We start from the raw sequence: 24,586 nt of genomic DNA on the forward strand, positions 1-24,586 counted from the left end.
GAAAAGCCAATTTGTAATTGCAAAATGAATTTTAAAAAACATTAAAAAGATAAAGGTTTTGATCTGCCTGCTTCTCTTTGATGAGATCTTTGGAGCTTTTCTAGTTTAGCTGTCTTGTTACTGAGTAGCAGAGTTCAGGATGCTTCTGAAATTGACTAATCCAACAAACTTTCAAAGTCTGAAGCTTAATTTGTGTAATTAAATAAAATAGAGTCCAGATAATCAAACCAGATATGAGAAGACTCACTTATATTTGTTATTTTAAAGTTCACCAAACTGATTTAGAGGGACTTCTTGTTATTTAATACTATTTAATCTTAAAAATGTATTTGCCACTGTAAGGTTTTCTTTACATCCCATATGAAATTCTGTAGACATTGTATAATTTACTGCTTGCTATATTGCTGTATCTCTTAAAGTAAAAAACAAACCCTCCCCAAACCCCCCAAGAATTGGTGAGTTTTAACGAGAAGTAAATTTTATTTGGAAGTGACCCCTTAGAAGAAATAATAATAATGAAATAGATGAACTTGGTTTTCTGTAAAAGGAGGGATATTGACAAATAACTAATCTGATAGAGAATTTTGGGGTTTACAATTAAGAGTTTTAGAATTTATGCATATTTGAAGTCTTAACAAAGGACCAAAAAAGACTATGAGAAGAAAAGTTCAAATGCAGAAGAGACATTAATAGAGTTTCTAAAAAGGATGAACAATTTGTTATTAGTTTGTGAAAGTAGAAGAGATTGTGAAGATAGATGATGACAATAAGCAAATAATAATGAAAGATAATCATCTGTTTTTTAAATTTTTTTTTTCAACGTTTTTATTTTATTTTTGGGACAGAGAGAGACAGAGCATGAACGGGGGAGGGGCAGAGAGAGAGGGAGACACAGAATCGGAAACAGGCTCCAGGCTCTGAGCCATCAGCCCAGAGCCTGACGCGGGGCTCGAACTCACGGACCGCGAGATCGTGACCTGGCTGAAGTCAGACGCTTAACCGACTGCGCCACCCAGGCGCCCCTGTTTTTTAAAAGTAATCTCTATACCCAACGTGGGGCTCAAACTTATGCCTCTGAGATCAAGAGTCAGATGCTCTACTGACTGAACCAACCAGGTGCCCTGATAATCAGCTGTTTTTTGATTAGAATTCTGTACTACTTTGGTAGAGAAGGGTAGCAGTTTTTTTTTTAATTTTTAAAACATTTTTATTTTTTGAGAGAAGAGAGAGAAAATGAGATGGAGAGGGGCAGAGCGAGAGGGAGACACAGAATCTGAAGCAGGCTCCAGGCTCTGAGCTGTCAGCACAGAGCCCAATGTGGGGCTCGAACCCATGAACGGTGAGATCATGACCTGAGCTGAAGTCAGCCGCCCAACTGACTGAGCCACCCAGGCACCTGAGAAGGGTAGCAGTCTTGAGGAAGGTGAATAAGTCTACTCTAAGTTGTAATTATATGTATGAATTCAGTTAATGAGAACATTTTATTTTTGAGTGTCACATAAATCTACATATAATTAATAGTCTAATTAGTACTGTCTTTTAAAGCCATTTTAATGGAGTAAGTGAAAAATGGGAGAGATGAATGGATAGAGATTAGTAGGTCAGAAATAACAGGGGCCAGGGGCACCTTGGTGTCTCAGTCGGTTAAGCATCAGACTTCGGCTTAGGTCATGATCTCATGGTTCATGAGTTCGAGCCCCACTTCGGGCTCTCTGGTATTAGCACAGAGCCTAGAGCCTGCTTTGGATCCTGTCTGCGCCCGCCTCCCCCACTGGTTCTGTCTGTCTTTCTGTCTCACTTTCTCTCAAATATATGTAAACTTAAAAAAAAGGGGGGGGGAAATAACAGGGGCCTGAGTCAGAGCTGTCAAGAATATGTTGACTCTTCTTCATTTGAAGTTGAACAATCCCTGGAAGGGTGAGGGATCTGCAGTTGTATAATACCTGTTAAGTCTATACAAAAGAGTATGCTGGGTGAGAGGTTGAATAGGAGAAATGGGCTGATGGAGGTTATAGCTAAGAAATAAGTAAATTTTAAAAATTATATATTTTTTAGTATTTGCCTTAAGGGTTGAAATAATTTTCAGTTATACTTAATGCACAGGTAGAGTCCTTTGTTTTAAAAGTCAATTGAGGGCACCTCTGTGGCTCGGTTGGTTGAGTGTCCAACTTTTGATTTCACCTCAGGTCATGATCTTGCAGTTTGTGAGTTTGAGCCCCGAAGCAGGCTCTGTACTGTCAGTGCAGAGCCTGCTTTGGATTCTCGGTCTCCTGGTTTCTCTTCCTCTCTCTCTCTCACCCTCTCTCTCTCTCTCAAAAATAAATTAAATAAATAAACATTAAAAAAGAAAAGTCAGTTGAACATCAGAGTTATTTGATACTCTTTAGACTGAAAGATTAAGTATGAGAAAACATTTTCTGTTTACAAAGCAAATACTTAGTAAATACTCTAAATACAAGGATTGGCAAACCTTTTCTGTAAAGGACCAGCTAGTCAATATTTTAGGCTTTGTGGGCCACATGTGTAGTATCAGTTTCGTGTTATTCTCTGTGTGCGTGTGTATTTAAACCACTATTTAAAAATGTAAAAAGCTATTCTAACTTGTAGGTCATATAAAAGCAGTCTGCAGGCCAGATTTAGCATGTAGGCTGTAGTTTTTGCAAGCCCTTGTTCTTAAATACTGTTATTTTCTAATGTTTGGTAATTATATTTAGTATTATTATTATTATTATGCTTTATTAAGAATATTACTATGTTTTTAGAGGGAGCCAGAACGTTCTTATGATATCTTGAGATTAGATTTTCCTTTCCTTTCCTTTCCTTTCCTTTCCTTTCCTTTCCTTTCCTTTCCTTTCCTTTCCTTTCCTTTCCTTTCCTTTCCTTTCCTTTCCTTTCCTTTCCTTCCTCTTTTCTTTTCTTTTCTTTTCTTTTCTCTTTTCTCTTTTCTCTTTTCTCTTTTCTTTTCTCTTCTCTTTCTATCTTTCTTTTTTTTTTTTTTTTTTTTGGCAATTTGAGCAAAAGTATTAGGTTTAGAGAATTTGGAGAGAAGATTGGATTGAAGAAGGAAAGAAATGGAGGTTCAGTCAGGTCAAAGACCAGATCACATATTTATTGGAATGCTAGTAGGTATTAAGAGTTGTTTTGTAGGAATTGTCTGGTAGAGTGGTTCAGGACTAGGAGATACTAGATCTCTGATGTATTTGATTTCTTTCCTCATCAGTATCTTTTTTCTGTGTCATGGGTAGGAACCTTATCACTTTTCAGCCGCCTAGTGCTCTACCTCTTTTCTCCATATGTTTGGGAGTGGGGAGGGTCAGGGATCTAAGTTTTACTTTGATTCTTCTGCTGACTTGTGTGACATTTGACTTGAACTTCAGTTTTCTCATCTGTAAAATGATAAGACTGATTAGATGATATCTGAGCTATTTTCCATTTGGAATTCTTTATTCTTTTGAGGTTCCTACAAATGAACTTGATTTATATTTGCTTTTTTTCTTTCTATTCTGCTGGCCCTGCTATTCACCTCAGTCTGTGCCCTGCTGACCTCAACCCTCCATCACTCTGATATAACTGAACTATTGCCTAAATTATTCTGAATTAGAATCTGAAGATGGGAATTCCATTGACTTAGCCAACTGAATGGCAGAGGTTTTAAAAAACAAAATAGAATTGATTATGAATATTTAGTATCATACTTTTTTGTACTAAACATAGTATGAAGTAGTGCACTAATTTACACCACACTCACCATATCCATAAGAAGTATTAGGATAGGTTCTTGATGTAGATTACCTTAGGTAGTTTAAGGGTGGCAATTTAATTTTTATTTTTTATTTATTTTTTAAAGATTTTATTTTTAGGGCATCTGGGTGGCTCAGTCAGTTGAGCGTCTGACTTCAGCTCAGGTCATTATCTCACAGTTCATGAGTTTGAGCCCACATTGGCTTGCTATTGTCAGCCTGTCAACACAGAGCCCACTTTAGATCCTCTGCCCCCTCTCTCTGCCCCTCCCCCACTTGTGCTCTCTCAGAAATAAATATTTTTAAAAAATTTACTTTTAAGTAATCTCTACACCCATTGTGGGGCTCAAACTCACAACCCTGAGGTCAAGAGTCACATGTTCCACTGACTCAGCCAGCCAGGTGCCCCAAGGATGGCAATTAAAAAAAATTTTTTTAAACATTTATTTTTGAGGGACAGAGAGAGGCAGAGTATGAGTAGGGGAGGAGCACAGAGAGAGGGAGACACAGAATCTGAAGCAGACTCCAGGCTCTGAACTGTCAGCACAGAGCCCGATGTTGGGCTCGAACCCACAAACTATGAGATCATGATCTGAGCCAAAGTCAGATGCTTAGCCGACTAAGCCACTCAGGCGCCTCCCAAGGGTGGCAATTTTAAAGAAATCCTATCTCTAGCTTTGTTGCTGTTATCTTATTTCTTTGGAAGCATATTATTTAAAAAGCTAACAAATTTTTAATTTTAAAACTGAGAGTAGGAGTTAAATTAACATTAAATATTTTTCAAAAATATATAGTTATCAGAACAAACATTTAATTTTACTGAATTACTTGTATAAACATACATAGCTACTTTTAAGTCAGTGTAGCATTATGTGTAAGGATGAATGCTATTACTGTGTCCTTGACTTTGTGTCCATTTCTGGTTAGTTAAAAAAAAAGGTTTATGAGAACATTATTCAAACTAAAATTATTTATTTTTTTATTTTTTTATTTTTTTATTTTTTTTTTCAATGTTTATTTTTATTTTTGGGACAGAGAGAGACAGAGCATGAACGGGGGAGGGGCAGAGAGAGAGGGAGACACAGAATCGGAAACAGGCTCCAGGCTCTGAGCCATCAGCCCAGAGCCCGACGCGGGGCTCGAACTCATGGACCGTGAGATCGTGACCTGGCTGAAGTCGGACGCTTAACCGACTGCGCCACCCAGGCGCCCCATAAAATTCTTTTTTTTTTTTTTTTTTTAATGTTTTATTTATTTTTGAGACAGAGACAGAGCATGAGCAGGGGAGGGGCAGAGAAAGAGGGAGACACAGAATCTGAAGGAGGCTCTGGGCTCTAAGCTGTCAGCACAGAGCCCGACGCGGGGCTCGAACTCACGGACCGCGAGATCATGACCTGAGCTGAAGTCGGACGCTCAACCGACTGAGCCACCCAGGCGCCCCAAAATTCTTTTTTTTAAAATATATTTTTTAAGTTTACTTATTTCTTTTTGAGAGAGACAGAGACAGTGTGAGCAGGGGAGGGGCAGAGAGAGAGGGGGAGAAAGAGAATCTCAAGCAGGCTTCTCACTGCCAGCACAGAGCCTGACATGGGGCCAAACTCACAAACCGTGAGATGACCTGAGCGGAAACCAAGAGTTGGATGCTTAATGGACTGAGCCACCCAGGTCCCCCAAACTAAAATTCTTATAAGCTTATAAACTAAAAATTTTCCAAGCCAGGCCTGTCGCTTTTCTCAACTTAACCTAAAGAGTCAATACTGTCTACATTCAGTTCATCATGGCTTAAAGTGTATTTATTTTGAGACAGAGTGTGTGGTGTGAGTGTGAGGTGGGGGAGGGGCAGAGTGAGAGAGGCTACGAATCCCAAGCAGACCACACGCTGTCAATGCAGAGCCGGACTTGGGATTCTATCCCACGAACAATGAGGTCGTGACCTGAGCCGAAATCAAGAGGTGGACACTTAACCGACTCAGCCACGCAAGTGCCCCCTCATTATGGCTTAGAAGGAGATCAGGGGGTTCAAAGGCAACATAAAGAACTTAAAGAATAGTGTTCTTCCCACTCTAAGAGCTGACTAGAATTTATTTGGCCAGGTGTTGAAGTAGTTAACAGAGAGTAAAGGAAATAGGAAGGAATGATTATTAAATGCTATGAGAAGGGAAGTAATTCTTCTCAAGGGCTAGATACTAAAAGGCGGTAGAAGTTCTAAATGTAATTTTTAAAAATTTATTTATTTATTTTGAGAGAAAGAGAGAGAGTGTGCATGTGTGAGCAGGGGAGGGGCAGAGAGGGAGAGAGAGAATCCCACGCAGGCTCTGTGCTTGTCAGCACACAGCCCAACTGGGAGTTTGAACTCATGAACTGTGAGATCATGACCTGAGTTGAAATCAAGAGCTGGACATTTAACCAATTGAGCCACCCAGGAGTCCCAGGTAATTTTTTGTTTAAAAAACTTTGTAGCCTTGGGGTGTCTGTGTGCTCTGTCAGTTAAGCGTCCGACTCAATCTCAGCTCAGGCCTTGATCTCAGGGTTGTGAGTTCAGGTCCCACACTGGGCTCCGTGCTGGGCATGAAGCCTACTTAAGAACAAACTTTATAGCCTTGTTTAAAAATTCGATTTTAAATTAAGGAGATCCTTTGAAAGGTTATCAATATGTAATTATTCATAGAAGATAGGGTTTATACAGTTTTTAAATTCTTACGTATAGTTTATATTGTTTTATAAAAAATGAATAAGTGAAAATTGCCATTTAGTAATAACTAATTTGTTTTATGAAAGATGAATAATTTAAAGCCTATTTGTCATTTAAATAATTAAATGCTTATTTTTTTTTTTTTTTTTTTTTTTTATATATTTTTTTTCAACGTTTATTTATTTTTGGGACAGAGAGAGACAGAGCATGAACGGGGGAGGGGCAGAGAGAGAGGGAGACACAGAATCGGAAACAGGCTCCAGGCTCTGAGCCATCAGCCCAGAGCCCGACGCGGGGCTCGAACTCACGGACCGCGAGATCGTGACCTGGCTGAAGTCGGACGCTTAACCGACTGCGCCACCCAGGCGCCCCTATTAAATGCTTATTTGAAACATTAACTTATAATTAAAAAATTGAGACATATTTGAAAACACCCAACTTAGTTGAGTTATTCCACCGTAACTATTTGCAGATGTTTTCTCACACTGATGATAGCTGAAGTAGTACTGTCCAGTACAGTCACCTTTTGATTATCTGTGTTAATGGGCCACAACAATGCATGGGTAATCCTAAAACAAAGTACTTTATACAGTACCTGCCTGATATCTGTTGTGGCCTGAGCATGTGTTTGGATCCATGAAGGAGATGTAGGAGTGGGTCTCAGGCTTGCAAGGGAGTTGGGAGCCATTATGGTTATCTGAGGGTGATAAGAGGTATCCTAGAGAGCTTGGGTTTGGCACTACTTGGCTAAAGTGTCATGGGGGAAGCCCACAGCATGTGAGACCAGACTTGGCAATAGCCATGAGAAGGATAGAGAAACAAATTAATAAGGATCTGTCAATAGGAATAGACCACACAGTTGCAGTGACATTATTTGGTGTATTTTTTGGTTAACAGGTAACAAACAATAGTAGTATTTATTAAAAGTAACTTGCATTAGTTTTGGTCATCTTTGCTAAACACATTTTTTACTTGCCACAGGTAAGTGGTATTATTGAGACCTCTACTAAATAAGACTAAATTTATTATCATGTAACCAACAACTCTAGAAGTGACAGGATAAATTTGAAATACTTTTTTTTCTATTAAAATTCTTCCTAAATATCAGTGTTGAACTTGTACTTCCAAAATTTAACTTTAACACATTTTAGTTTTGTAATTTCAAAGAATATGAAAAGGCAAGGCAATGATGATTACTGAAGGCTATGAATTTGATTTAGGAAAAACAGAGTAGCCATATTTTTAATAAAAAAATATAAGAGCTTTAAAAAAATTATTTTAAAACTAATAATTGGCTGTGAGTTGATGAATGTTGAAGCTGGATTTTAGGTATATAGAGGAGTGTTCATTCTGTTACTCCATCTAATTTGAATGTGATTTTCCCCAAGAGAAACCTTTGAAAAATTTGAAGTAGGTGATTGCTGAAAATTTCAGAATGTTATAGACCAAACTTTCTTCTCCTTCCTTATGGAGTAGATTTATTGTTCTCTGTTATTATTCAGATTCTAAATAAAATCATAGCTATCTATTTTCTGAAGATATATTTGATTCACAAGAACTCCTACAGTTCAACCTAGTGTGGTAGTAGGATGGGAAGAATACAACTTATGCTCTTTGATTTTCTTAACCATATATTACTTTTATTACTGTATATGTTTTTAAAAAGTTAAAGACACCAAATATCTATACTTATCCAGTCGCTAGAGACATTAATCTTAAGTCAACTCTTGTAACAAGTCTGGAAACAATTGATATTTGAGAGTGCATAATGTAAGGATAAGTGAATTAGCCTCTCCTCTAGATCATTGGTTCTCAATCCGGGTAGTTTTACCCCTGCAGAGACATTTGGCACTGCAGACATTTTTGGTTGTCACAACTTGGGGTGCTCTTGGTATCTTCTGGGATGCTTCTTCACATTGTACAATACTCAGGACAGCTTCCCACAACAAAGAATCTGGCCCCAAATCTCAATAGTGTCTCTGTTGAGAAGCCCTGCTCTAGTTTTTCCCAGATGTAGGTATTCTTTTAAAATAGACAACTAGAATATTATATAGTGAAACTAAATTCTTTTGATTTCCCATGTATATATCCTGTTAAGAATTATGTTTTAGAGCATGCATTCAGTTTTTACTGGTAATTAATACAAAAAGCAACATTTTTCTCTTCAGAATTCCTTCAACCAAATCCTTTTAGAGTTTAGTCCTGGGAAAATTGTCCCTTCCTCATGAAGGGATATATTACCTTGTAATTCATTGTACTTTGCCTTCTCTCCTAGGAAGATGTAAGAGCCCAATTTTATGTCCTTTTATAGCAACTAGCCCTTATTTAGGCTCATAGGTCTGAGATCTTTTTCTTTGCTATACTGGTTTTTGTTTTATCCTTAGCATAAAGGTTTGTGGGTTTGGGCTGTGTGTTTGTGTGTATATAAAGAGAACATAGAGGTAATATGTAAATGCCCCAGTCACCAGGTATGATCAAATGTTTTGAGTGCTTTTTTTAAAAAAAAAAAGCCTCAATTTTTTCAAACAATTAAAAAAATGTGCTTACTATAAAATGTAACTATATATTAGTGCAGATATGGAAAGTTGCTTCCCCATTTTTATTTTGTAGAGATTTATTCATATTTCCAGCATGAAAATTTGAAATTGAAGTTTCAGTTTGCAGTAAGCTTAGAATTCTGTGGTTGCTTGGGTTTGCATTCTTATGGCTTCATTTTTGAATAGGGTAATTATGTTTCTAAAAACAACATGGAGGGGCTCAGTTGGTTAAGCATCTGACTCTTGATTTCGGCTCAGGTCATGATCTCACAGTTTGTGAGTTTCAGTCTGGCATTGGGCTCTGTGCTGGTGCCCCCCCCCCCCCCAAAACAAATAAACTTAAAAAAATAAAAAGTGGGGTGGAAACAATGTCTCAAGAAAATAACATTCTCTGATAAATTTTCCTTTATTGATGTGTTTAAGACCAGTTATATAAAAAATAGGTACAAAAATATGCCTATTTTCTTTGGTTTTTGTTTATTTTGAAGTGTACTTAATATATATGAAATCTTCTTAGCCCATATTTTTAATGATTTAGAATGTGACTCATTAAAAATTATTCAAAATGAGATTTTTATTTCTCTGAAGTTAAAAATAAGTAAATACCAACATTGTCACTAACATACAAATTTCTTTTTTTCTGTTACAGCTCTACCAAGTAGTTGAAAAGGAAAGCAGATTTTGTCATTTTTACTTAACATGCTCAGAAGAAGCTCAAAGATTATTTTTGTTTTAAAAAGAAATACTTAAATGATAAAGTTACTACCTTGGCCAGTTTTTGATTTGATACTTTATTTAGATACTAGTTGTGAAGCTTACAGATCCTGTTGGCTTTTAGTCTTTTGGCTGAGGGGCACCTGGGTGGCTCAGTTGGTTATGGTTGGTGACTTCAGTTCAGGTTATGATTTCATAGTTTGTGCATTTGAGCCCCACGTCAGGCTCTGTGCTGACAGCTCAGAGCCTGGAGCCTGCTTCAGATCTATGTCTTTCTCTCTCTCTGCCCTTCCCCTGCTTGCGCTCTGTCTCTCTGTCTCTCTCAAAAATAAACAGACATTTAAAAAAATTGTTTTTAAGTCTTTTCATTGAAATAAGAGGCTTTGAATTTGTTTCAAGTTTCCTTCATACTGTAGGTAGTTTAAGAGGATAGATAATCAGCTTTCATATTTCATAAAGTGATATTTAATACTGTCATATGGTTATCTTTTCTGTATTATTACAGATATTTTATTTTTTGTTTTTGAAAAACGTTTTGAAAGTGTTTTTTATTTTTGAAGTTTGTGTATTTATTTTGAGAGAGACAGAGACAGTGGGAGTGGGTGAGGGGCAGAGAGAGAGGGAGAAAGAATCCCAAGCAGGCTCTGCACTGACAGCACAAACTCTTGATTTCCATTTAGGTCATGATCTTGTGGTTTGTGGGTTTGAGCCCTGCATCAGGCTCTGTGCTGGGAGTGTGGAGCCTGCTTGGGATTCTCTCTCTCTCCCTCCCTCTCTGCTCCTCCCCAGCTCTCTCTCTCTCTCTTTTAACATAAATAAAAACACTTTAAAAAATTAAAAAATATAAAATAATTGCTCTTCATATGCCACTAAATTACAGCCTGCTGTTTGAAAATGCTGTTTAATAGTATTCATTAAATTAATAAGAAACATAGTATTATCTGTGTACAGAAATTCACCCTCTATTAGCAAATGGAAAAGTAAAAAAACACATCCTATGTGAACATTTAATAAACCCAATAAATTAATGAAATATTTTATGAGTATTGTGTCATAAAAAACAAATTTTTTTGTAAAAAAATGTTAAGATTGTATTTATATTTTAGGCCCTTTTTTTTTTTTTTAAACGTTTATTTATTTATTGAGAGAAGACACAGCATGAGCAGGGGAGGGGCAGAGAGAGAGGGAGTCACAGATTCTGAAGCAGACTCCACGTTCTGAGCTGTCATCACAGAGCCTGATGTGGGGCTCGAACTCACGAACTGCAAGATCATGACTTGAGCCGAAGTTGGACGCTCAACCTACTGAGCCACCCAGGCTCTTTTTTTTTTTTTTTTTTTTTTTTTTTTTTAAATAAAAAAGGCATTTAAACACCAATGGAAATTACACTAATAGGTTATTTTAAAATGTAACCAACTTAACCACTGGGGTTTTCTTGATCATTGTATTAGTATAAATATAAATGGGGTTTGGGAAAAAATTAGCATGCTTTAACCCAAGGATTGGCAAACTTTTTCTGTAAAGGCCCAGCTAATAAATATTTTAGGCTTTGCAGGCCATACAGTCTTTGTTACAACATTCATCTTTGCCCTTGTAATATGAAAATATGTAAGTGAGTAGAATGGCAGTGGTCCAATAAAATTTTATGTATAGAAACTGAAATTTGAATTCTGTATAATTTTCACATGTCATGGCACTAATTTTCTTTAGACTTTTTAAAACCATTAAAACATGTAAATACCACTCCTGGGTTGTAAAAACAAAAAACTTCAGGTGGTAAAAAACTTAGTGGGCCAGATTTGGTCTGCCAGCCATGATTTGCCAGCCCTTGCTTTAGCCTAGAAATGGAGAAAGCCAGTAGGTCCAAAAAGGAGAAAATTTAGCCATTGGGGTTAAGAATATAAATAATGATGTTAAGTCACTGAGCACCTATATTTTGACTTTTCCGGTTATTAGAACTATACATTCTCGTGTTGCACTTACATTATATTTTTCAGACCGTTGATATTCATAAAGAGAAAGTTGCAAGAAGAGAGATTGGTATTTTGACTACCAATAAAAACACTTCAAGGACACATAAGATTATTGCTCCAGCCAATCTTGAACGACCAGTTCGTTATATTAGAAAACCTATTGACTATACAATTCTAGATGATATTGGACATGGAGTAAAGGTAAGTATAATTTTTGTCAGCCTTTTAAAAATAGCAGTCCATAATGAAACGCTTTAGAAAATGAAGCTTTTATCTTTTTTGGAAGCCCAAGTTTTGGCCCAGTTGTGGTTCTGAAGATTCCTTACTACTATAACTATTTTATCCTTCTTGCTTCTTCTTAGTGCTATGTTGTCACGTTTTAAGCAGTCATCTGTAAATGAAATGCATTTATTTAAACAGTTATGATAATACCTCATGTAGATTGGGCAAATAAGTGTGGTATAATTTCTGTAGTCTTTTAATGACTTAATATGACTGATTAAAAGATTACTTAGCATGTTATTAAAGTATTTACCTTACCTCAAGAATTTATCAGCAAGCTTCTGGCATTAGTTTTCAGAAAGAACATATGTAAACAAACATGTACTTTGAATTTTTCTAAAATAATTCTGTCTTAACATTTGGGTGAGAATAGTGTAGACAAAAGTAATATATGAATTAATATTTCTACCCATTTTGAATATGTAGCCATTATGTGTTTTGGCTATCTTTTAAAATGTATTAGAGTGCCTGCTGTATATATAAAATACCATGATCAAAACTGAAGGGCATATAAATTTCAATGAAATTGGTATTTATACTTAAACTGTTTGGAGCATCAGCTAAGTATTAAGTAGCTTAAAGTTTACATCTTAATCATTGATTTGAAAGTCAGTGACTTATTAAATGTGACTTTGGATAAATATATACAATATACTTATAAGTGAAACTGTATAGTTTATGCAGTTGATTTATGTCTTTATATATAAGCAAATGTAAATTAAAAAAATACACTATACTAGTATGACTAGAAATCAGTTAAGTCTAAATTTAATGTATATCTTGGTAAAAGAAAACATACAGTATAATTAAAAAAATATTTTTCTTAGAATTTTAATATAAGCATTATTATCTGGAATTTGATATTTAATTTTATAAAATACTTAAAATTTTATAATTTTGAGATTTTTTTTCAAGGCTAATAACTGCAAATAGAAAATTTTAGGATACTGTTGGAATCTACTTCCAAAAGGCACTTAGAATAAAGCATAATATTTGTGCTTGCCCATTTACATAATAAAAACATGATTTCCTTCCCACTCCAATTCTTACTTAATTCAAGTAAAATATTACTCTTTTGGGACTCTGTAGTCCTTCTTATTTGGACTTTTAGTGTTTAGGCGACACTAATGTGAAGAAATCTTTAATAATGTTTTTTGAATAAAGCAATGTCATATAATTTCATCAAAAAACCTTCCTGTTCATGACACATTCTGCTTTGACCACTCTTTCTATGATCTACTGAAACATTATTTTTTAATGCTGAATGCTTAACTTGTTTTTTCTTTGTTTTTTTCCTTTCTCTTCACATCCTGAAGTTCCAACTAACCTTTCAATGCTTTTTTTCCTTACCTCTTTTATTTGCTCCATTTATGCATTAAGTGGTTGCTTAGATTTAAGGTAAGAGATTCCAGGGCTGGATTTCCATTCTTTGTTCTTATGTAGAATATTACATATGGGGAGTGAAGAGATACTCGGCACTTGGCCTTCTAAAATCAACAAATAATTCCTCTTTTTAATATTTAAAACTTTTTGTCATGCAACTTTGTGGTGTGTCTTCATGTTCTGTGAGGGCAGATTTTTTTGTGTTGTTCACCACCTTGTCCTGTGCTCCTAGAACAGTGCCTGACACACACACTAGTGGCTTAGTAAATATTTTTGAATAAATGCTTATTTTGCAATGTTAATATGTTTTGTGAAAATAAAATGTAAGTTATCGTATCATAAAATGTCATTATGGAGTAAAATTAGCTGGATTTTTGTAAATGTAGAATTTATGTTATGGATTGGAGGGCCAACTAATGTGCTTCATTTAACCCTCCCCCTGTGTAATAGCCTTTTTATTCTATAAATGGTGTGCTTTATTATACACTTATGGCCAGTGTGTCATTATCTCTTGACTCTTAGTCAATGTAAAGAAAGTGAGAAGTGGAAAATATTCAGTGTTATGGGTTTTTTTTTAAGTTGCAGTATCATGTATTTTGCTAAAATCAAGATTAGTTTCTTTTTTTCCAATATTTCAATATAAACTCATTTTAAGAGTTTTTCTAGCTGAATATTAATTATATCAAAACATCAAAAGTTCATGATAATGTTTAACAACAGGTTAAAAATTAGAGAAATATTTTGTTATGTGTTTCAGTAACAGTTTAGGTGTTTTTTTCTTTTTTTTTTACAGTTTTAGTATTTTGGAGAATTAATGGTAAAAGACATTCAAGTATATTCAAGAAGTCTCTTTTAAATACAGTTACTAAAATCGTATTCACCAAACTAAGCATGCATTTCCTTTTTGTTCTTATTTTCTTAACTGACCCTTGTAATTTATTTTCAAATACATTTTCTTTCTAAACCCTGTTATTTGCCATGTCTTCAGTATAGAAAGTGATGACAGGAAGATAACTGAGATCTGAATCATTAACTATTAACCACGGCCACTGACATTTCAACAGATCTGATAGAGAGATGTGACTAGAGGAGTTGAGGCAAATAGTACTTCTTGTGTTATTGAATAGATGATGTTGGCTCCAAGCCCTCAGTCTTGCTGAGTGAAGGCATGTGGAATTGTGAGGAGATTGCTTTTGCATAACAAAGAACTACACCCAAAGCAGCGTGTAGTTGCTTGGCTCTTTTCCTGTAAATACTATATGCAGATTTTGGCTGTTGATGTTTTAAAGTGATTGAAGAGAACAGAAAGATTACCTGAATGAAACACAGAAGTGGACTAATTCTTTTCCTCGTAAGTTTAGACCAGCTTGCCTAAGCTGCTATCCCATGCTCATTTCCTCCAGATTCCTTCTTGACCTTCCTGGGTTCAGTATCTGTTCATGTGAGAGATAGACCAAAATGAGTGGGAAATGAGAGAAGCTCCTAGAAAGCAAGGAAATATCACACTTGGATAAGATTCCTTAACATCTTTGCTCTTTGTACCAAAAAACCTTCACTCTTTGGGTACTGTGGCTCTATATAGGTGTTGCTGTTATATCTGGGTGCAGTTTACTGAGCGAGAAGAGTACCTGCATTCATCCTAGAAGCTACAAGGCACCAACGTTCTGTCTTTTCTTCCTTCCTGTCCCCCTCCCCTCTTTTTTTTAAGCACATTGTTAATAATTTTTGGTGAACCAAAACAAAGTAGAGTGAAAAAAGTATTCAGCATATAATAAATTATTTCTCTTTTAGTGCTGGTATAAAAATGATTGGTTTTCAAAGGGTGATGAATGGAATAATATAATACATTAAGGTAGAAAATAGAATTTAAAAATGTTAAAGTTGGAAAGGACTGCAGATAATAAACCAGTTAAGTGGTTTTCCAGCTGAGCTTGGAGACCTGTGGGTTATATCAAGTGCCCTAGAAGTCTCCTGATGTTTGTTGGTAGGATTATCTGCTACTTTGATTTCCTCAGCTGTTCATGAGTTCTGTCTTTGCTCTTGTTGCTGTTAGACTTTTGATGCTTTTCAGACTCTAAACAAAGATAACACTTTGGGACCAAACACATGGGATTTGACTCAGAAGAATCCTCTGTACTAAAAGTTGAATTTTTAACATTTTGTACAGCGTGTTCTGATAGTGATTAATTTAGGTTTTTTTCTTTAGTTGAGTGGGGAGAACAAGTTGTAGAGTTTAGTTCATAAGACTTTTGAAAACAATGTCGTGATATTTGTACAACAAAAGGCATAAAAAACTAAATGGTGGAATGCCATATTGGAAGTGTTTTAGTATGTACCTGAGGCCATATAAAAGTGTAATTTACCTTGAACTATACATACTACTCCTCCTTGTATATTTAAATCCTGCTTTTTAAAAATGTTTATTAATACTGATATTTCTTTTTTTGGAGATTTCTATATAATTTGTAGACATTCCTTTTTGTTTAAAACATAGTCTTATTCTAAAATATTCTAAGTTCCTTAAAAGCAGAGAAATCATTTTATAGGCCTTTGTGTCTCATTCTGACCCCCTGCCATGTCTCCCTTAATTTTCATATTCCTTGGCGTGCCTGGGTGGCTCAGTCAGTTAAGCATCCCACTTCGGCTCAGGCCATGATCTTGTGGTTTGTGGGTTCGAGCCCTGTGTTGGGCTCTGTGCTGACAGCTCGGAGCCTGGAGCCTGCTTCGGATTCTGTGTCTCCCCCTCTCTCTGCCCCTCCCATGCTCATGCTCTTTTCTCTTAATGACAAATAAATGTTAAAAATTAAAAAAGAAAATTTTTTCATATTCCATTGCCTACTAGTCTGGTAGATGAAAAGTGGTTGATAAATGAGATAACCATTTTAGAATGTGTCTGGTACTATTCTGTCACAGCAGGTCATCTGTCAGTGGGAGATTTCTTCATAGCAGAAGTGTCCTTTGTGAACTAGAGATATCTGGCCAGCCAGCTTTATAAAAAATACTGAAGTTCACAGGGTTCTGAAAAAACACTGAGATTTGTAATAAACATTGTATTTTGATATATCAAGGTTCAAGGAGTTATTGAATGTACCAAAAAAACATAGAGCAGGAGAGTAGGAGCACTGTAGAAAAAATATTAAGGCCATAAGAATGAGCTTGATGCTTGGTGCTAGTTGTAGAGATCTCCAAAGCCTGGGAGATAGGACCACTCTTTGAACATAAAAGAACTTTTCTACCTCCAGTATTACCTACATTCCTTAGTCACAGGCCAATGGCAAAGTATTTGAGCATTGTCACTTAAATGAAATAATTCTTCTGTTTTGAGGATTTCTTTTTGGTGGGAAAAAAAGGGGGAGAATGTTTCCTACTGTTTCCTTCTTATACCTAATACCTGCTTTACTTAGCTCTCAATGATGACTTTCCCCTTTATAGAATTAAAAAATGCCCACATAATTCGATGGTTAAAAGCTTCATTCTGATTTCCAAAAAAGACTTTGAAGTATAATGAACACGCACACTCATGATTCAGGACCATTAACTGCATGTTTATGAACCAGATGATAGTTCTGCTTATGTTTATAGTTTGTTTTAAAGTTTCATGTGGAATTGCTGTAATGAAGTAAGTGTAGCTCTGCTTTGTTTTCTTTGTCCTGAGTTTATGGTGCATTCTCGTTCTCCTGTCTCTCTTTCTCTCCCTCCCACCCCCCCAGCTGTCCACTTCTCCACACACAAAATTTAGTCCTGTGTTTTGCTGCTTGTGAGGAAGTGATGTCTCCCCCATAAACTTCCCTCAAAATAGTGTTTAGAATCATGATGGCTATCAAGTGAATTTTTTTAATCAAATTATTTTATATTTGAAATAAACTTTCTTTAATTATAATACAGATCCTGCCTGTGATAAACGTGTTAAATTTTTATTTGTTTTTTTTTTAACATTTCTTTATTATTGAGAGACAGAGCATGAGGATGGGAGGGGCAGAGAGAGGAGGAGACATAGAATCTGAAGCAGGCTCCAGGCTCTGAGCTGTTAGCACAGAGCCTGACATGGGGCTTGAACTCACAAACCGTGAGATCATGACCTGAGCCGGTCAGATGCTTAACTGACTGAGCCACACAGGCGCCCCGACACATTAAGTTTTGTTTGGCAGTTATTCCTATTCTTGCTTTTTTCCTCAAATTAGATGGCAGTATTTATACTCTGCATAGCATATTCATCGTTTTACTTAGCCTTTTTCACAAAGGAAAACCACCTTGAAGAAGTATTGAAAAACTCTTTTAGCTTCATATAAAGGTACAGTATCAATAAAGTATAAAATTACAGATTTTTTGGACATTCTACAGGGACTCTGGTTTCTTACATGATTTAAGTTACTTATCCAAACCCCATTAACCAAGCAGATACAATCATTTGATGATTCTACAGATCATAAAATGTATCAAGTTTTGTTTATGGAAGTGTCCATTGGATTTTAATATATAGGTTGTTTATTTTATACATTTTTATAGATTAAAAGACTTCTAGAAGATACTGCAATTTAAATAAAAACACTTTACATGCCAAAACCTTGAATCAAAGTTGAAAAGCTGTTTTCAAGTATTTTAGCTATTCCATATATAGAATAAAATTCTCTTTTACTTTTTCTACTGCTGCTCCTTTTCCTTCCCGTTTCTAGCAAATTGATGTAGTTTAGTGTTGGCTCACCTACTTCTCCCTCATCACTTAAAGTAACTTTGGGTTTTATGTTGTTTAAGGTTGAGCTTAAAGGACTTTGGTTATTACTATAAAAAATCTGATATCATAAATTAAGATTTACAGTTTGAAAAGCTACTGGTTATTTGTCCTATTACTCTTGAAATTTTACCTAAATGTGGATTGATGTTTTAAAAACTTCTGGCATTTTCATTTTAAGATATGATTAGTATACCCTCTGCTTATTAATGAGGGGGGAACAAGGATAAGTTAATCTGTCTTACTTGATAACTGGTTTGTTTTGTATTTATTAAAAGTAACACCAAAGGATTCCAGATAAACGTTTCACTTGAAAAAATATTGACATCTCAAAGGTATCATTTGTCATTAAAGATTGTTTTAACATCACACACAACTTGTTCACTGGGCTTATTCATTTGCAGAGTTTGTTTCATGATATATTATTTCTTGCCTATTCAGGTAACAAGTAGTATTTCAGGATTTTTAAAAATTTCATTTAAGCCAGAGTAATTTTGGCAGCCTCAGTACTCTGTATTTGGTTATGATTTCTTTTCTTAAAATTTATATTTTGAAATTATAGTTATAAATACATTCTGATTTCAGTGGTGTAATGTCTTGCAGTTTCATTTTATAAATAAAATTGAATACTCCAGACATAATCTTATTAGAAAAGTTAATATCTTTTTTTGAAGTGTTTGGTAATCCACAATATTGGGGCTTAAAATAGGGTCAGGTATGAACCTATATGTTGAACATATTTACTCTAACCCATTAGTAATCTCAGACAATTTGAGATTGCATTTGAACTATATTTGTGAATGACTTCTCTCACCTCTTTAAGATATCCAGATTTCTAGGGCTTTCTATATGAATGCTGATATACTTCTTTGGTGGCATCATTTGTTTCCAGATTATGCTACTCTCTTTCTCTCATATTTTCAATTAGAGAGAGATGGAATAGTGAGGAGTGATGGCCCAGCTCTGATTTAGGACGATGTTACATCTTTCCCATAATCTTTATTTTCGGCCTGAGTGGGTCTAATTCCCATTGGAACTAGTACATTGCCTTTGGCCTCTGTATTGCTCATAATTGAATGGGATATCTCAGCCCTAACTTTCTAGTTCAGATGTTTAGGAACATGACTTAACTTCTGGCAGCTTTCAGGTAGGTGATTCCTTCATAAAAGAACGTTAAAGAAATATGAATTGTAAGGCTGATCCACTATTTTAAAAACTGAAAATTTTTTGGTATATCCTACAATTTGACTTTGTATTCTCTAGTTACAATGGATCAAAACTATACTGCATATTTTATTGGGAAACATGTATTTTTTATGATATACTTGCTATCTAAAAAACAAGGAATTGTTTAAAGGCATTATTGTTTTTGACCAAGTTTTTCTTTGTTAAAACTAAAGTTCTTATGGTTATCCTATTTAATTTCAATTAAATATAGTATCAAATAGTCTAACCAGTGATCTGTTGGTGTGATGGCCTAATGGCAAATACAGTCTTTGCATACAAGTTTACAATCATTTGAAAATCTCATGTTAGGAAGAGTCCTTTGAGTACAACTGTAGAATAATAGTAGAGTAGAAATTGCATATGAAATGCATGGCCTCTAATTTTTTTTTTCCTATTTAAACCTTCCCCTCCTTTGTTAAATAGCATAACATTATTTCCCAAAAAGTGACATTTTGTTTCACTGCATACGAGTTGATTTTTCCTCCAAATTTTTTTAGGTGAGTACCCAGAATATGAAGATGGGTGGGCTGCCGCGTACAACACCTCCAACTCAGAAACCCCCCAGTCCCCCTATGTCAGGGAAAGGGACACTTGGGTAAGTATGTAATAATTGAAAACCACTTCATGTAGTGTTGTTGAAAACTAAACACTACATATGTTTAAACTATTTTTTAATATTTGAAACAAGAACATTTTCTTCCCAAGGTTATCCTTTTTTCTGGGAAACATCTTTATAATTTTAAAAAGATTTTGTTTGAAAGTTATTTTTCTGTTGAATTTTAAATTTGAGGTAAAATCCTAGCCCAAGTTCATGGTTTATTATAAATTGTACTCTAATTTCAGAAATGTTTTAGAGTATTCTGATTGTGCTTATTTTAGACTATTCTTCTGGAGAACACTGTAAATTACAAAATTCTGTATGTCTTGTGTGGTTATGAGAATACTGAGCTTTAATTCTATCTCACAGAAGTGAGCTCTGGATTTGACTTTTGGCAGAAATGGCCATTTAATGTAAAAGCTTAACATTTTTCTTCTGTAGCATCATAGTATAAACATTTGGTTTATCATGGAGATTTGTGATCAGGTGGACATAATATATCCCAAAAGTCAGATGACTAAAATGGTGGTCCAGCTGTGCTCCTGCTCTGTGGTTTTGCATAGTCAACCTCTTAGCAATTCAGTTTTTTCATCTGTAAAAGGGGGTTATATTTGTTCTCTATCAACTTTTCAGAGTCATTGTACCACAAATTGGATTTTTCAAAAAATGTGTAAGACAAAGACAAAATGCTTTGATACCCATTGGCTTGATGATACATGCTTAAAATTTTTTAAATTGACAATCTTGTTTTTGGCCCCCTCACCAAAAAAAAAAAAAAAAACAACAAAAAAACCAACCAAACAAAAAAAACCATAACCAAAAAAACTGAAAAGAGAGAAAAGAAAAGGGAAAAAAGAAAATGACAAAAAAACTAATTAGGACAGGACAAGATGAATTAGAATATAAAAGAAGATAATGTTGGTAGAGGAATTATAGTTAGGACAATGGGAAATAAAAGGATAAAAATTAATTCCGGCCAGGAATAGGATGCTTTTATTTGGGATCAGCAAAACAAATTCTGCTTAGATTAGAGAGGAAAGCATCTAGTAGATCAAATAAGATTTAAACTTCAGTGTAGTATGTTTTTATTTATTTATCTATTTATTTAATTTTTCTATTTTTTAAAATTTACATCCAAATTAGTTAGCATATAGTGCAACAATGATTTCAGGAGTAGATTCCTTAGTGCCCTTACCCATTTAGCCCATCCTCCCTCCCAGAACCCTTCCAGTAACCCTCAGTTCTCATGTTTATGAGTCTCTTCTGTTTTGTTCCCCTCCCTGTTTTTATATTATTTTTGTTTCCCTTTCCTTATGTTCATCTGTTTTGTCTCTTAAAGTCCTCATATGAGTGAAGTCATATGATTTTTGTCTTTATCTGACTAATTTCACTTAGCATAATACCTTCTAGTTCCGTCCACATAGTTGCAAATGTCAAGATTTCATTCTTTTTGATAGCCGAGTCATACTCCATTGTATATATATACCACATCTTCTTTATCCATTCATCCATTCTTTCCATACTTTGGCTATTGTTGATAGTGCTGCTATAAACATGGGGGGTGCATGTGTCCCTTCAAAACAGCACACCTGTATCCCTTGGATAAATGTCTAGTGGTGCAATTTCTGGGTCGTAGGGTAGTTCTGTTTTTAGTTTTTTGAGGAACCTCCATACTGTTTTCCAGAGTGGCTACACCAGCTAGCATTCCCATTCAGTGTAGTATGTTGATGACATGGTAGGCTGTAGTGGTGCAGATGTAAGAGTAGAGAGATCAAGAGGAAGTATTTGTTTTCCTGTGGAATGTCTATATTTCTATTATATGTAGTACCTAACAGATTTTGTTAGGTTTTAAGTCAAGATTGTTAGCAAGGTAACCCACTGTCCTCTTAGTAAAAGAAAACTTTCTGTTGCTCTCAAATTTTGAAGATGTATTCATATACCAGTATTTGTTTCCCTTGTGTATTAGCAAGGGCTCTGCAGGATCTTTGGAGACCAGAGTTGCTGAGCACTACAAACCAGTTGATGGTCACAGTGTGGCGTTTTTGCATAATCTTTGTCTAGCCATCGTATTTTGTTCCTTTGGCCCTTATTTTTTACTTTGTATTTATCATTGCCTTCACTGTATTGTTCTCAGTCAGCAAGGGTTTTTGTCTGCATGAAACGGAACATTTTTATTGTCTGGAAATGAGATGTTTGGAAATGAATCCGTATCTTATTTTTTTTAATATTTACATTATAATTTCAGATGCCTAACCTTTTTAGTATTTTTTTTTTTAATTTTAAAGAGAGAGAGCACGAATGGGGGAGAGAGGCAGGGGGAGAGAGGGATCCTCAGCAGGCATCACCTCAGCACAGAGCCCAACCCAGGGCTCAATCCCACAATGCTGGGATCATGATCTGAACCAAAATCAAGAGTCTGATGCTCAATTGACTGAGCCACCCAGGCACTCCTAAACTTTTTCGCATTTTATTTATTTTTTCAAATGTTTATTTTTGAGAGAGAGAAAGAGTGGGGGCAGGGCAGAAAGAGAGCGAGAGAGAGAGAGAGAGAGAGAGAGAGAGAGAGACACCCAGAATCCGAAGCAGGCTCTGAGCTGTCAATGTAGAGCATGATGCGGGGCTCGAACTCACAAACCATGAGATGATGACCTGAGTGGAAGTCCGACGCTTAACCTACTGAGCCACATAGGCACCCTACTTTGTAGTATTTTAAATCCACGTTCCTGATATTCCTTTTCCTTCCTTGGACGTACTATATCATCTAGTGCCCTTTACTTATTTTTACTTATTTTTTTATTTTTTAGAGAGAGAAGAGAGCAGGTAAGGGAGAGGGGCAGAGAGAGAGAGAGAGGGAGGGAGAGAGAATCTCCAGCCTCCACACTCAGTGCAGAGCCTGATGTGGGGCTCCATCCTACCACCCTGGGATCATGACCTGAGCTGAAATCAAGAGTCAGATGCTCAACCGACTGAGCCACCCAGGCACTACTGCTTATTTTTAATTATTAATGTACATATGTGTTTATGCAAGATTTTGAGGGTAGTAGAGTGGACAGGGTCACTACAAAGTGATCTCACTGAAAATCTATCTGGGCTATTGAGTAGCCCAGGAAAACTGTAATTTAAAGGAACCTTGGGACTCTGGGAGGAGTGAATTATTGAGAAATTTGTAAGGGAGTAACATCATTTCAGGAAAAGATAGCTTTTTAATTTTCACATCTTGAGATCCCAATTTTTATTCTTTAGAAACCAGAATTGTATCTGCAGAATGTCACTTTCATGTCAGTTGAGTATTTATCATTGTCATAAAGAATTTAGAAACTTAGAGATGAGAACTAATTGAATAATCATTAATATGCCATTGTGCATCCTATTTCCTGTCATATTTCCTCTTTTTTTTAAATTTATTTTTGATGTTTTTATTTATTTCTGAGACAGAAAGCACAAGCTGGGGAGGGGCAGAGAGAGAGGGAGACAGGACCCAAACTGAAGCAGCCTCCGTGCTGACAGCAGAGAACCCAGTGCGAGGCTCTAACTCATAAGCCTTGAGATCATGACCTGAGCTGAAGTCAGATGCTTAGCCAGTTGAGCCACCCAGGGGCTCCTCCTCTTACTTTTCTCATTCTCTTCCTTTTAAAGGAGATTTTGAGAAGAAGGAAATATATTAATAAAATCCAGTCTGTTTTGTACTTTACAGTCCAAAGCAAAATAAGTAGAAAGACTTAGGTGGTCTTTTTTTTTTTTTCTCTCCCTTTTAAATGTTGAACACTGAGGAAGGTAAGAGGTAAAAGAGATCAAGGTAAAAGTTGAGTGAGGTGAGAAAGGAAGTGAGGGGAGAATGGAAGGAGAGGAGATTAACTTGTGTATTTCTTTGTGTGGATGTGTAGTGCAAGTTCTATGTATTTACTATATAGAAAGGGAAATGACTTGTTAGAGTTGCTATTGATGATCACTGTGGGGGGTTGTGGAGCCAAATTATAGATTTATTTACCCTATCTTTGAATATCTTTGGTTAGGGAGAGAGGGGTGAGGAAGATAATTAGTGCATTCATGCAGTACAGTTGGGAAACTTTGGCATGGTACTAAAATAATTCGAACTCATTAAAAAAAAAAGTCTGGGAAACACTGGCTTACTTGGTGGGAGAATCTTTGTGCTCTCTGAGAATGAATGAACAAAATTGCATTAGTACAGGGAAATGAGGTTGGAGACTAAACAATAGCAATACTCATTGAAACCCTAATGACAAAGAAGTGATACTTAAGGAAAGACTGAAATTGGTAGCTGGGTTATGTGAAAACATTTTCCTGTCTCTGAATACAAATTGTATTTCACTACTGGCAACTCTTTGAATTTATTGTGCCGAAACTTGCTAATCACACAATACATACGCTCTTCTTTTTGTAGGCGGCACTCCCCCTATCGCACACTGGAGCCAGTGCGTCCTCCAGTGGTACCAAATGATTACGTACCTAGCCCAACCCGTAATATGGCTCCCTCGCAGCAGAGCCCTGTGAGGACAGCTTCTGTGAATCAAAGAAATCGAACTTACAGGTATTTTCTCTACCTCAGTGCAAAATGTGATGGTCATAGTACCATAATTTGTTCAGATTACTTCAGTTAAATCTCTCTCATTTTCCAAGCACTAAGTTCTTTTCCTCACTCTACTCCCCCAAACCTCATCTGATTCTACTTCTCTCTTCTCATGTTCTGATG

General features: G+C 35.8%; 1 protein-coding gene across 41 annotated transcripts in view; it reads left to right on the plus strand.

The window, feature by feature from the left end:
- Nucleotides 1–24,586, plus strand: part of ABI2 (abl interactor 2) — a 124,496-nt gene that overhangs the window by 59,962 nt on the left and 39,948 nt on the right. For 12 of the 41 annotated variants that reach the window (XM_086719383.1, XM_086719357.1, XM_086719388.1 and 9 more), the window contains exons 3-6: nucleotides 11,681–11,857; nucleotides 13,319–13,336; nucleotides 19,775–19,872; nucleotides 24,278–24,424. In XM_086719383.1, coding sequence (XP_086575509.1) covers nucleotides 11,681–11,857; nucleotides 13,319–13,336; nucleotides 19,775–19,872; nucleotides 24,278–24,424 — 440 coding nt within the window. The remainder of the gene's footprint in view (nucleotides 1–11,680; nucleotides 11,858–13,318; nucleotides 13,337–19,774; nucleotides 19,873–24,277; nucleotides 24,425–24,586) is intronic. The other 29 variants (XM_086719371.1, XM_025934377.2, XM_086719392.1 and 26 more) reach the window with 3 other exon arrangements.

Source organism: Puma concolor, chromosome C1, assembly GCF_028749965.1.
Source record: "Puma concolor isolate L17-30 chromosome C1, mPumCon1.1.hap2, whole genome shotgun sequence".
Lineage (NCBI taxonomy): Eukaryota > Metazoa > Chordata > Mammalia > Carnivora > Felidae > Puma > Puma concolor.